This window comes from Ovis aries, chromosome 14 (assembly GCF_016772045.2).
Source record: "Ovis aries strain OAR_USU_Benz2616 breed Rambouillet chromosome 14, ARS-UI_Ramb_v3.0, whole genome shotgun sequence".
NCBI classification, from domain to species: Eukaryota; Metazoa; Chordata; class Mammalia; order Artiodactyla; family Bovidae; genus Ovis; species Ovis aries.
The window spans coordinates 62,738,123-62,751,015 of NC_056067.1; the positions used below are offsets into that span (position 1 = coordinate 62,738,123).

At 57.8% G+C, this 12,893-nt stretch overlaps 1 protein-coding gene and 1 pseudogene across 2 annotated transcripts; both read left to right on the forward strand.

Moving 5' to 3' along the window:
• Positions 1 to 1,578: 1,578 nt before the first annotated feature.
• On the forward strand, positions 1,579 to 4,734 carry ZNF579 (zinc finger protein 579). Of its 2 annotated transcripts, none has more exons than XM_027978769.2 (2): positions 1,579 to 1,909; positions 2,614 to 4,734. In XM_027978769.2, the coding sequence occupies exon 2, from the start codon at positions 2,616 to 2,618 to the stop codon at positions 4,302 to 4,304; it is 1,689 nt and encodes a 562-aa protein (XP_027834570.2). In that variant the 5' UTR covers positions 1,579 to 1,909; positions 2,614 to 2,615; the 3' UTR covers positions 4,305 to 4,734. The 2 variants fall into 2 exon arrangements, with proteins under 2 accessions (XP_027834570.2, XP_042088386.1); XM_042232452.1 differs by having other exon boundaries at positions 1,579 to 1,641.
• Positions 4,735 to 9,402: 4,668 nt separating this feature from the next.
• Positions 9,403 to 10,957, forward strand: LOC101120104 (actin-related protein 2/3 complex subunit 1A-like; annotated as a pseudogene).
• The last annotated feature ends 1,936 nt before the right edge of the window (positions 10,958 to 12,893 follow it).

Sequence of the window (12,893 nt, forward strand, 5' to 3'; positions counted from 1 at the left end):
AGAGGATGAGACGGCTGGATGGCATCACCGACTGGATGGACATGAGTTTGGGTGAACTCCGGGAGTTGGTGATGGGCAGGGAGGCCTGGCGTGCTGCAATTCATGGGGTTGCAAAGAGTGGGACACAACTGAGCAACTGAAGTGACCTGAACTGAACACGAGGAGGAACAGATGGGTTTGTGTTTGTAAAGCACTTACATTGTAAGTTATCATTTATTTTTTATTATCCCCATTTGTTCCTTTTCTCTTTACTTTGTGAAGTATGGAACACATTCACTATGGTTTCAAGTTCCAAAAGTACAAAAGGAGAGAGTGTAGTCACTTTCAGTCCTGGGAGTTAGACAATGTTTCGAGCTCTTCGCTCTCCTCCCAGTTCTCCCAGTTCACCCAGACACAGCCTTCTGATAAGTGCAAATGGGGCAGGCTGTGCTCCATCTTCCACGTGTTTCTCTGTTATCACTTGGAACCTCTCCATATTTTTACACACCGAACTTCTTTGTTCTTTCTTTTATGAACACACAGCATTCCGCTGAGTAGATTTATCACTCAAATCCCTGACCGATGGGCATTTAGTTCACTTCCCCTGAAGTAAGGCACAATACTGCGACAATTAACGTGATACAGACACCTCTCCTGACATGTTTCTGAGTAACCCTAGTATATTTCTTTCCTATTTCCATTTGCCCCTCTTCCCATTTCTAACTCTTGGTTTTCATCCTGAAGGTTTCAGCAGAAACACTGTTGCCTCCAGGAAGCCCTCAGGGGTCACTCTCACTCAGAGGCGAGTCTGCTCCAGTAATCCCACGGCATCCTGTTTCCTGCCTTGGAGCACACTCTCCAGGAGGGCAGGAGGGCCTGTGACTGTCTCCTGCTCCGTCAGACCGGGAGCTCCCTGTGCCCTGGGTCCGGTGGCCTCTGTCTTTGCTGCTTCAGATCCAGCACCAAGGACAGAGCTAGCTCATAGTAGGTGCTCAATAAACACCGGCGGCTTCGGATGGAGTCAAAGTACGTAGCACAATGAGTAACTGGTTTCTTAGCGTCAAGTGGATAGCCACGGGGGGGTTAATCACGGAGGGCGAGACTGAGGAGCACAGAGGGAACGTCGCCTTCTCAGGCAGCCGCGTGACGGCTGCAGCCAGGTTCCCGTCCCGATTGCGGAGACTTTTCCAGTCGCCTGTCACTCAGGGCCGCATTCACCATCCTTCCCGGCTACCCGCCTCGCCCCGCACAGTGCCTGGCGCAGGCAGGACCTGATGAATGTGCATGTGTTGAAGGAATGAATGGGTGTGTGTGTGTGTGTGTGTGTGTGTTGCGAGAGGTGGGGGCTGACCTCCTGGAGGCAGAGGACGGGCCCCCAGCCCCCTCCCCTTAGAGGACCCAGGCGTCCGAGCCGCCCTGCGTCCCCGCCTCCTGGGTCCCCGCGTCCACCCGCTTCCGGCCTCCCCGCCAGCCTTTTCCCCTTCCCGGCGCGGGCTAGGAGCCGGGTTTCCGGGGGGAAGGCTTAGGCGGCGACACCGAGGCGGCCTCCTCCCCCGCCCCCGCCCCCACCGCGCTCGGGGGCCCTGCCTCCCCGCCACCACCGTCCGCGCTCGGCCGGCCGCGGGGAAGGAAGAAAGGAGCGGAGAGGCGGAGCGCGCGGAGGTAAGGGCCGGGCGCCGGGCCGCGGGGCCGAGCCGCGCGCCCAGGGCTCGGAACCCTGCCGGGGAGGCCGCGACCCGCCGCCCCGATTCTGCGGATCACGCCTGCGGGGGGCCGGGGGCTCCCCGCCCAGCCCCAGCGGCCTTCCCCGGGTGGGGGGGCGTCCAGGCCCGGGCCCCCTGCCCCCTCCTCTCCCTTGTCTCAGGCGCCCGGCCCCCTCCCGCAGCCGTCTCCACCCCCAGGGACCCCGGAATCCACGCCCCCACCCCAGGTACTCAAGTCTAGATGCCGGCCCCCAGCACTGCCTCCCCGGCGCGCGCACCCCCAGCCCCCGGAATCCGGGCCCCTGAGCCCCCTCCCGGCCCAGGACTCCCAGCCTTCCTATCCCGGCCTCTCCCAGCCTCTGGCCACCCGGGCACCCACACTCCATTTCCGGGGCCTCCGGACTCTGCCTCCCACCCCCTCCTCTCTGGCACCGGGGCCCGTGTCCTGGCCCCTCCCGGCAGGCTCCGGCTGGGTCCCCCCCGGAGGAAAAGCGCTTCAGCGACTTTGCCCCCCGTTTCTTCTGTCTGTCCCCGGCTCGGTCTCCCTGTCGCTCCCTCCTGCCCGTTTCTTCTGTCTGTCCCCGGCTCGGTCTCCGTGTCGCTCCCTCGCTCCATCCTGCCATGGTCCCGCTGGCCTCTGTGCTGGCCCCATCTCTGCCTGCATCTCTTTGTTTTCTCTCCATCTCTGTCTCTGCTGGGTGTCCCCATCTCTCGCCTGCTTTCTGCTTCTCGCCGTCCCATCTTCCTGCTGCTCCAGGTCTCTGCCTCTCACCCCGGCCCCTTTCCTGCGTCTGTCTCTCCCTCTCTTGCCCCGCTAAGCCTCTGACCCTCTCTGTCTCTCCATCGCTCTGTCTCTGCATTTCCGCGCCGCCCCCCACCCCACCCCCAGCCCCCGCAACAATATCTCTGTCTCTTCCCTTTCTCTTTACAGACATGGATCCGCAGCCCCCTCCACCAGCCCAGGGCAGCCCACCTCACCGGGGCCGGGGCCGGGGCCGGGGCCGAGGCCGTGGGAGGGGCCGGGGCCGGGGCCGGGGGGGCGCTGGAGCCCCCCGGGCGCCCCTGCCCTGCCCCACGTGTGGCCGCCTCTTCCGCTTCCCCTACTACCTCTCTCGGCACCGGCTGAGCCACTCAGGCCTGCGGCCCCACGCCTGCCCCCTGTGCCCTAAGGCCTTCCGCCGGCCGGCCCACCTCTCCCGCCACCTGCGTGGCCACGGGCCGCAGCCCCCGCTGCGCTGCGCCGCCTGCCCGCGCACCTTCCCCGAGCCGGCGCAACTCCGGCGCCACCTGGCCCAGGAGCACGCAGGAGGCGGCGTCGAGCTGGCCATCGACAGGGCGGCCAAGGAGGCAACTGAGTCCAGCTGGGGCCCGCAGGACAAGGCCGCCGAGCAGCCGCCCGGCGCCGGAGCCGAGGAGGAAGACGCGGCGCCAGAGGCGGCGGCAGCAGCGCGGCCCGAGCCGTGGGCCGCGGGCGAGCCGGGCACGCCAGCAGCCGCCTCAAGCGCGGGAGCCCGCGAGCCAGAGGGGGCCGGGGCTGAGGCCGAGGCGGGGGCGGCGGAGCTCAGGGCCGAGCTGGCGCTGGCAGCTGGGCGGCAGGAGGAGAAGCAGGTCCTGCTGCAGGCCGACTGGACGCTGCTGTGTCTCCGCTGCCGGGAGGCCTTCGCCACCAAGGGCGAGCTCAAAGCGCACCCGTGCCTGCGCCCCGAGGGCGACCAGGAGGGCGAGGGCGGCCCCCCGCCGCGCCCCAAGCGCCACCAGTGCTCCATCTGCCTCAAGGCCTTCGCCAGGCCCTGGTCGCTGTCCCGCCACCGGCTGGTCCACTCCACCGACCGCCCCTTCGTGTGCACGGACTGCGGCCTGGCGTTCCGCCTGGCCTCCTACCTCCGCCAGCACCGCCGCGTCCACGGCGCACTCAGCCTGCTGGCCCCGCTGCCCGCGGCGGCCAAGAAGGACGACAAGGCGGTGGCGGCGGGCGGCCGGACCTCAGGGAGGGGGCCAGAAGGGGGCGAAGGGGCAGAGGGTGGGCCGGGCGGGCAGAACGGAGGCGAGGCGGCCCCGGCCCGGGCCCCAGCCGGCGAGCCCCGCTTCTGGTGCCCTGAGTGCGGCAAGGGCTTCCGGCGCAGGGCGCACCTGCGGCAGCACGGGGTGACCCACTCGGGTGCGAGGCCCTTCCAGTGCGTGCGCTGCCAGCGGGAGTTCAAGCGGCTGGCTGACCTGGCCCGCCATGCGCAGGTGCACGCGGGGGGCCCGGCCCCGCACCCCTGCCCGCACTGCTCGCGCCGCTTCTCCCGCGCCTACAGCCTGCTGCGCCACCAGCGCTGCCACCGCGCCGAGCTGGAGCGGGCCGCCGCCGCGCAGCAGGCGCTGCAGGCCCCGGCCTCGCCACCGCGTGCCCCGATGCCCCCCGCAGGCCAGGAGGCCGAGGGGCTCCCGCTGCCCCTCGCCCATATCAAGGAAGAGCCGCCGTCCCCGGGGTCCCCGCCCCAGTCGCCGGCGGCAGCACCCCCTGTCTTCCTCAGCGCCTCCTGCTTCGACAGCCAAGACCACTCGGCCTTCGAGATGGAGGAAGAGGAGACTGAGAGCAAGGCTCACCTGCACGGTCTGGGGGGCCTGGCCTCCTGACCCGCACCCACCCCCTCAGCCCCACCGTGGGAGCTGACCCCCCCTCCCCCGATTTGCAGCATGGAGGAGGGAAGTGAAAGGAGAGGAGCCTCCTCTGTGAACCCATCCTCCCCTTCCAGCCCTCGACACTAGGGGCGGGGGCTGGACGCCCCTCCGTCCCCATTGCCCACCCCCAGACCCCTGATGCTGGTTAGAAACTGCTTGCCCCACGTCTGAAGGCAGGACTCTGAGTCAGAGGCGGAGGACATTGGCCAGACGGATGAAGACTGAAAGGGGGGACCCCCCCAAGCCTGGCTGCCTCCCTGTTTCACACACTGGACACCATCACTTCTTTGGAACTGCCGGATCCTGGGGTGGGGGGCAGTCCCCAGTGAGCAAAGGTCTGTCCCTGTCCCTTTGTCCGTCTGTGAATAAATGTGAGTTTGTGGAACTGGAGAGAGTAGGGCTGTCTGTACGGGGAAGGCCGGTGGGGTGGGTGAGTCTGGGAAGCCGGGCGGCATCTTGGCTAAGAGTGGAAGAAGGCAGAGCCCCACTTCAGGGGACACGGGCCCAAAAGCCAAGCAAGACACTTATGAGAAGAGCCAGGGGCGGGAGATGACAAGCTGCCCTCTGCCCAGGGGTCTTCAGGGACCCCTATGTGCACTTATTCACTGAACACTGCCCGAGTGAGCGTGAGGCCCCGGGTACGTGAGAAGAGGAAAGCCGCTCTGCGGGAACCCAGGACTGCCACTCGGCACCGGCTGACACGGTGTAGCCACGGGCCCCAGGCGGCGCTCCCACTGAAACGGAGAATAATACGTTCATGATAAAATAATTAAAACGGAATAAGATTAAACACTCCTCAGTGTTTGTTTCAAGTGCCCAGTATCTCCCTGTGGCCGGTGGCTACCCAGCTGGACAGCACAAATCTAGAACATTCCACATCACCAAAAGTTCCACCAGAACCTCGCTGCCCTAGATAATAAACCAGTCTGCACCACATCAGGTACTGATAAGGGCTTCCAAGAGAACTGTGGGGTGCTGTGCAGACGGAGCCCAGGGGACGGCGGGCCTCTGGGGAGATGACCTCTGACCTTCTGACCTGAATGAAGAACCAGTGGAAAGAGGGAAGAGCAGGGGCAAAGGAGCAGGGGTGTGTGTGTGTGTGTGTGTGTGTGTGTGTGTGTGTGTTAGGTGGCTGCTCCCTGTTAAGAAACTGCAAGGAATCATGGGTGGGGTGGGCAGTGTCATTGTGTGCACAGCCTCGAGGTCTGTGTGTGTGTGTGTGTGTGTTTAGCCCATTTGTTTAGGTCCTAGTAGTGGAGGGGGGATGTCTCCAGGCCAGTCCTCCTTAAGCTCCCTCTTTTTCCTCCTACTGACATCCTGCCCCCCTGCCCCCGCCCAGGCTCTCTCACCCTGTGCAGACAGTGGCCCTGACTACTTAGGCATCTCTGCACCTGGGAGGCCAGGCAAGGGATGGGTGACATCATCCTTGTTTTCCAGAGCAGCAAACGGAGGCTCGACACTCAGGGAGGGGGTCTGCTTCCCTGGTGCGATGAAACACTGGCAGAGAGGGTGGGCAGGAGGGAAGCTGCGAAGACGGGGGCTGAGAGGCAGGCCAGGGAGACGATGACCACTCTGTGCTTTGCAGAATTCCCAGACGTAACGAGATGCATTGTAGCTGAGCCCTTGGAATGGTGCCCGGCACGCGGGAAGGTCTCCGTTAGTGCTGTATTCGCCACACCCCAGGCTGCCTGTTGGCATCAAAGACCAGAGGAACACCTGCCTTGGGGAGCTCACAGACTGCTGGGGAGGTAATCACGTATTGGCACAAATAATGACAGTTTCCAAACAAGCCCCATTCTCTGGAGCACTAGATCCTACCTGAAACTATAACTTAACCTTGGGTGCTGGGGGAAAGGGGGCTGAGGTACGCTTTCCTTACAGGACAGCCACCTCCCTCCCCAAGAACCTTCAGTGGCTCCCTATTGCCACATACCAACGGCAGGCCAGACACCATTTCAGCACAATCTCACGGATGAACCTCCTTGAGGAAGGTGATTATGCAGCCCCGTTTATAAGAGGCAAACTGAGGGTTCTTGCTAAGAAGGCATTTGTCCTACTTCCGTGATCACTAACACGAACTGAGCCCTTCGGATCAATGTGTTACTGTGGGGAATTCCCTGGAGGTCCAGTGGTTAGGACTCTGGACTCCTATTGCCAAGGTCCTGCGTTCAGTCCCTGGTCAGGGAACTAGGACCCCCACAAGCTCCATGCCATGACCGAAAAAAAAAATCACTTTATGGGGAGAGTTGAAGACAGTGGTTGACACCTGGGGGCAGTTTTTGCTGCTGTTGCTTTCTTCTTGATATAGATATGATCTCAGGGAATCCTAGTTCCCACAGGAAACATCCTCGCCATTTTCCAGAGGAGTTAACACTGCTCGGAGCAGGACTCTCTTGTCCAAAGTCCCATAGGTAGGCAACAGCAGATGCGGGATTCCAGTGCAGGCTGGACTGGTTCCACACCCTGAACCCTGCACCAAGCCCGTACGACCTTCACAATCAGTTCCCAGCCGTACAACCCACCTTTCAAGGCTCCCACACACACACATCCTGGCCTCCAAGCCCCAAGGCACCGCCACTACAGGTGTGCCCACTACCCTTCCCCACCCACGTGCTTACTCATACTTCAAGACACTACATCCGAAGAGAAACATTCCTAGAACAAAATATAGGACTTACGACAAGAAAAGGGCCTTAGAGACGGAGTCCACGTCTCCCATTCCGCAGGTGAGAAAACTGAGGCCCATGTACGTGGGACAGCCCCAGGAAACTGTAAAATAACCACGTGATTGGTATTATCGTAAAGCACTATTAGGGCTGTTTGTGAATCTTAACTCTGTGTCGATTGCTGTCTTTCCCTGGAGTGAGCATTTTACACAGACGATCTTGTCACACTTGATCATAATAATACAGAACAGATTCTTGGGTATTTGCCCTACATCTCTAAGGAGACTCATGTGAATTAGCTCACAGTCTTCACAGTGGCATCATTAGAGAGAGACCATTATAGGCTCTTCTTTTTCTTCTTAAGCATATTTGTTGAGGTGTCACTTACATTCCACAGAATTCACTCATCTTAAGTGTGCTGGTCAATGACTTTTGGTAAATTCACAGGATGGTGCAAGTATTGCCACAATCCAATTTTAGAACATTTTCATCACCACCACCGCCCCTCCACCCCCCCACACCCCTTCCCACCCCCCACCCCCCCACCCCGCCGCCAAAGACCTCTTCTGCTCATTAAACACACTTCCGGCTTCCACCTTTAATCCCAGGCAGACACAAATTTACTTTCTGTCACTAGAGACCTGCCTTTTCTGGACATTGCACAGACACGGGTCACACAACACGTGGCCTCTTGTATCTGGTCTCTTTCACTTGATGTCCTCAAGGTCCATCCGGGTTGTAAATTGGATCCGCATGTCACTACTTTCATGGCTGAATAATATTCCATTCCATCCATGCACGGGCCTTTGATGCTTTGGCGCTTACAAATAGTGTTGCTATGCAGTGAAGACAGACATAGAGAAAGGGCTTGTGGACACAGTGGAGGAAGGAGAGGGTGGGAAGAACTGAGAAAGCGGAATTGAAATATATGCATCGCCACGTGGAAACCTGGGCAGCCCGTGGAACTTTGCTGTGTGACACAGGGAGCTTAAACCTGAAGCTCTGTGACGACCCAGAGGAGCGGGAGGTGGGAGGGAGCTTCCAGAGGGCAAGGGCGTGTGTGCACCTATGGCTGGGCCAGGCTGATGCCTGGCAGAGACCAACTGTAAAGCAGTTGTCCTCCAATTAAAAATAAATAACTTAAAAGAAAACAGTGCTGCTGTGAACACGTGTGCACAAGTCTTCCTGCAGACACGTGTCTCTGTTTCTCTCGGGCAGATTCCCAGGAGCGGAATTGCGAGGGTGTGTGGGACGTTGAAGGTGAGCTTTCCAAGAAACTGCCAGACTATTCTCCACCTACAGTCCCACCAGCGAGACATGCAGGCTTCCCAAGGGAGCTCTATTTTCCTGAGAAGGAAACTCAAGTCCAGAGACGTGAACAGACATGCTCAAGGTCTGGTCGGAAGCGGCAGTTCTCGATATGACCCCGAGCACTGTGGTCCCAACGCGTGTGCTCTTCCCCCACCACTTTCTAGCTCTTTTTCTATTGAGGTAAAACAGAACATAAAATTTACCTTTTTACCCCTTAAGTGTGCAGTTCAGTGGCATTAAGGCCATTCACATTGTCATGTAACCATCACCATCTTCAATCTCTAGAACTTTTTCATCATCCCCAACTGAAACTCTGTGCCCATTAAACAATAATAACTCTCCACTCCCCTCCACTCGGCCCTCGACAATCACCCTTCCACTTCTTGTCCCTACAGATGTGACTACTGTAGGTATGTACAGAAAACCCTTCCGTCTGTCTTCTCCACTCTCCTCTAACGCTGCTCATGAAATACATCATCTCTGATACTCCCAGCCATCAAATGTCTGTGGCATCTGGTCACACATCAAGCGATTCATCATCAGACTTCTGTTGTTTAGTCACTAAATCATGTCTCACCCTTTTGCGACCTCATAGACCGTGGCCCCCTGGGCTCCTCTGTCCGTGGAATTCTCCAGGCAACAATACTGGAATGGGTTGCCATCCCTCCTCCAGGGGATCTTCCTGACCCAAGGATTGAACTCGCGACCCCTGTACTGGGAGGCACTGGCAGGCGGATTCTCCACCACTGAGCCACCTGGGGCGTCTAGAATTCAATTCAGTTCTGACATTGTCCACCCGGAGATAACGCCAGATCGCACAGGGCAAGGGCTCAGCCCTACCAGACTGCATCTCCTCTCCCCACCTCCAGAACCAGTCGAAGTCTAGGCTGTCACCATGCCAATGCCTGTGACTCATCCTTATCCTGCTCACTCATTTATTCATCCTAAACTCTACGGAGCATCTTGTGTTTAGAGGTCAAACATCAGCAGACCAGCAAACAACCTCACGTTCCAGTAGGGGATGCATATAAATATACTCAGGACATCAGTTCAAAATAATACTTGCTGGGTCCCCCGCCCGCGCCCGCCGGAGCCTGTTCGCATCGACTGACCAGAGTCCGCGAATTCAACGCTCCGAGCCCGTCCGGACGGCCCCGATCCCAGGTTTCTATCCTTTGAAAACACTAAGAATAACGTCCCTGCATCAGTTTTTACTGGAGCCAATCACCTGTCATGCCTGGAACAGGGATCGTACCCAGATCGCCCTTAGCCCCAATAATCACGAGGTCCACATCTATAAGAAGAACGGGGGCCACTGGGTGAAAGCCCATGAACTCAAGGAACACAATGGACACATCACAGGTATCGACCGGGCTCCCAAGAGTGACCGCATCGTCACTTGCGGGGCCGACCGCAACGCTTACGTGTGGAGTCAGAAGGATGGTGTCTGGAAGCCAACCCTGGTGATCCTGAGAATTAACCGGGCGGCCACTTTCGTCAAGTGGTCCCCGCTAGAGAACAAGTTTGCTGTGGGCAGTGGAGCACGACTCATCTCTGTCTGTTACTTCGAGTCTGAAAATGACTGGTGGGTGAGCAAGCACATTAAAAAACCCATCCACTCCATGGTCCTCAGCTTGGATTGGCATCCCAATAATGTCTTGCTGGCCTCGGGATCCTGAGACTTCAAATGCAGAGTGTTTTCTGCTTACATTAAAGAAGTGGATGAGAAGCCAGCCAGCATGCCCTGGGGCAGCAAGACGCCTTTCGGTCAGCTGATGTCCGAGTTTGGGGGCAGCGGCACCGGCGGCTGGGTGCATGGGGTCAGCTTCTCGGCCAGCGGCAGCCGACTGGCCTGGGTCAGCCATGACAGCACCGTGTCCGTTGCCGACGCCTCAAAAAGCGTTCAGGTCTCAACTCTGAAGACAGAGTTCCTGCCCCTCCTGAGTGTGTTGTTCGTCTCAGAGAACAGCGTCGTGGCAATTGCTGCCCCATGCTCTTTAACTACGACGACCGCGGCTGCTTGACCTTCGTCTCCAAGCTGGACATCCCCAAACAGAGCATCCAGCGCAACATGTCGGCCATGGAGCGCTTCCGCAACATGGACAAGCGGGCCACGACCGAGGACCGCAACACGGCCCTGGAGATGCTGCATCAGAACAGCATTACTAGAGTGTCTATTTACGAGGTGGACAAGCAACTTCTGCACTACCGGCATCGACGGGGCCATGACCATTTGGGATTTCAAGACCTTAGAGTCTTCCATCCAGGGTCTTCGGATAATGTGAAGCTGAGCGAGCCTCCAGACCCAGCATGAGGACGGACCGGCTGCGCGGGGCAGCGCTGCCATGTCACGGGGAGGGGAGCCCGCCGCCAGGAAACACTGAAGACGCACATGGCGCAAACCTCGTGGTGTGTTTTGTTTGAATATAATTGGTGAAAGTGTCGGTTTTTTTTAAAGCAGCAGTGATTTGGGTTTTGTTTGGGGGGTTGTTTTGTTCTGTTTTGCAATTTCATTCCATTCTTGACCAAAGCTTCTCTTTAAGTAGTTTATTATGGAACGTTGTCAACACTAACTTAAAGGAAGGGGTGGGGAGGTATGTAAATTGTCTGCTAAAAAAATAAAAATAAAAACACTGAAAAAATAATAATAATAATACTTGCCGGGCTTCCCTGGTGGTCCAGTGGTTGAGAATCTGCCTTGCAATACAGGGGACATGGGTCCAATCCCTGGTCTGGGAAGATCCCACGTGCTGCAGGGCAGCTAAGCCCATGCGTCTAGAGCCTGTCTCCACAGTAAGAGAAACCACCACAATGAGAAGCCCGTGCTCTGCAATGAAGACCCAGGGCAGCCAAAAGTAAATAAAGAAAATGAAATTTAAAAACAAAGAAACAAAACACTTACTGAACTCCCATTCTGGGCTGGGCAGCGTGCTAGCTCACGCGCTGTCTAGTGAAACAGACACGAGGCCGTTCCCACGAGGGGCGTCCTTCCTGGTGGGAGGAGACAGGCATGAAAACACGGTGATCAGGGAAGGGACAAAGCATCTTCCAAGGGGATGATGCTGTGGAGCGGGGAGACACTGGACAAGGTGGCGGTACGGTGGGAACTCCTGGCTGTCCAAAGAGGAGCAGAAGGAGGGGGCCTCGAAGATAACTGGGGACGTGTCCCAGGGGAGGGCAGAGCGGCTGCAGAGGTCCTGAGGTGAGACTGTGACCTGTGTGTCCAGGGAGCAGAGAGGCCAGCCTGAGCGGAGGCAGAGACGGGAGAGGAGATAAGAGAGGGGATGGGCCAGATCCAGCAGCAACTCACAGGAGCCTGCTCTCTGCCCCAGTGAAGTGCAGACAGCGCCTCGCAGGGACTCGTGAAGAGGCTGACAGGACCTGACCTGCCTTTCCCTTTTAACATTTGATACATCTATTTATTTAGGCTGTGCCACGTGGGTTGCCGTCTCTCAGTCCCCCAACCAGGGATTGAACCCAGGCCATGGCAGTGAAGACACAGAATCATAACCACTAGACCACCAGGGACCTCCCTGTCCATCTTTTAAAAAATAAATAGATTTTAATATCTAAAGCCATTTTAGGTTTACAGAAAACTCGAGGAGAAATACAGCCAGCCTCCATCCACCTTCCTTTAAAAACGCATTTCAAAGCAATCTGCAAACATGCGCCCACATGACTGCTAAACACCTCAGCATGTGTATCATACCAACACATCAAATCTTTATCCAACTTCCTTGTCCTACGTAAAATTTAAATTCATTGAAAAGCATGCAGGTTACGCTGCTGCTGCTGCTGCTAAGTTGCTTCAGTCGTGTCCGACTCTGTGCGGCCCCATAGACGGCAGCCCACCAGGCTCCTCTGTCCCTGGGATTCTCCAGGCAAGAACACTGGCGTGGGGTGCCGTTTCCTTCTCCAGCAGGTTATGTTACCATCCGATAAACTCTGAGAGCTTACAGAAACACCTGAGTAGCACAGATTTTTCTTAAATAACTTTTCCCTCTGGAATCTTTAAATATACAGAGAAGTTGCTATGATGGTACTGAGGTTGGGTACCCCTGACCCAGGTTACCCGAATATCGTCATGTCCTTACCATCCAAAACCAAGACGCCAATATCAGCAGTTTTCTATCAACCAAACGCGAGCCCTTCCTCAGATTTCGCTTGTTTTCCCTATTGTCTTTCTATCCCAGGATCCCCCCGCCTCACCCCCAGGACACCGTGTGGCCTCCCGTCCTGCCCCGAGCCTCCACTGGTCTGTGTCCACTCCTGAGGCTGCCTGGGTCTTGCACGACCCTGGCCGTCCTGAGCGATTCCTGGACGAGAGGCCACGCCCACGCGCCCCGTGGCTCCCGGATGCGGGTACCCCCTGACGTCACTGAGGATGCTCCCCTCACCTGGAGGTTTGCACGCTGCGGAGTGAGCCCCGCACAGCCTCTACTTTTTGTAAACAGATTGCTGAGCACGGCTCCCCGCCCCTCGTGGAAGGGAGGGGAAGAAAGCTCCGCCTTCTGGAGGGGGCCGTATCCAGATACGATTTGGGGGAGAATTCTTCCGTCCCTTCTGT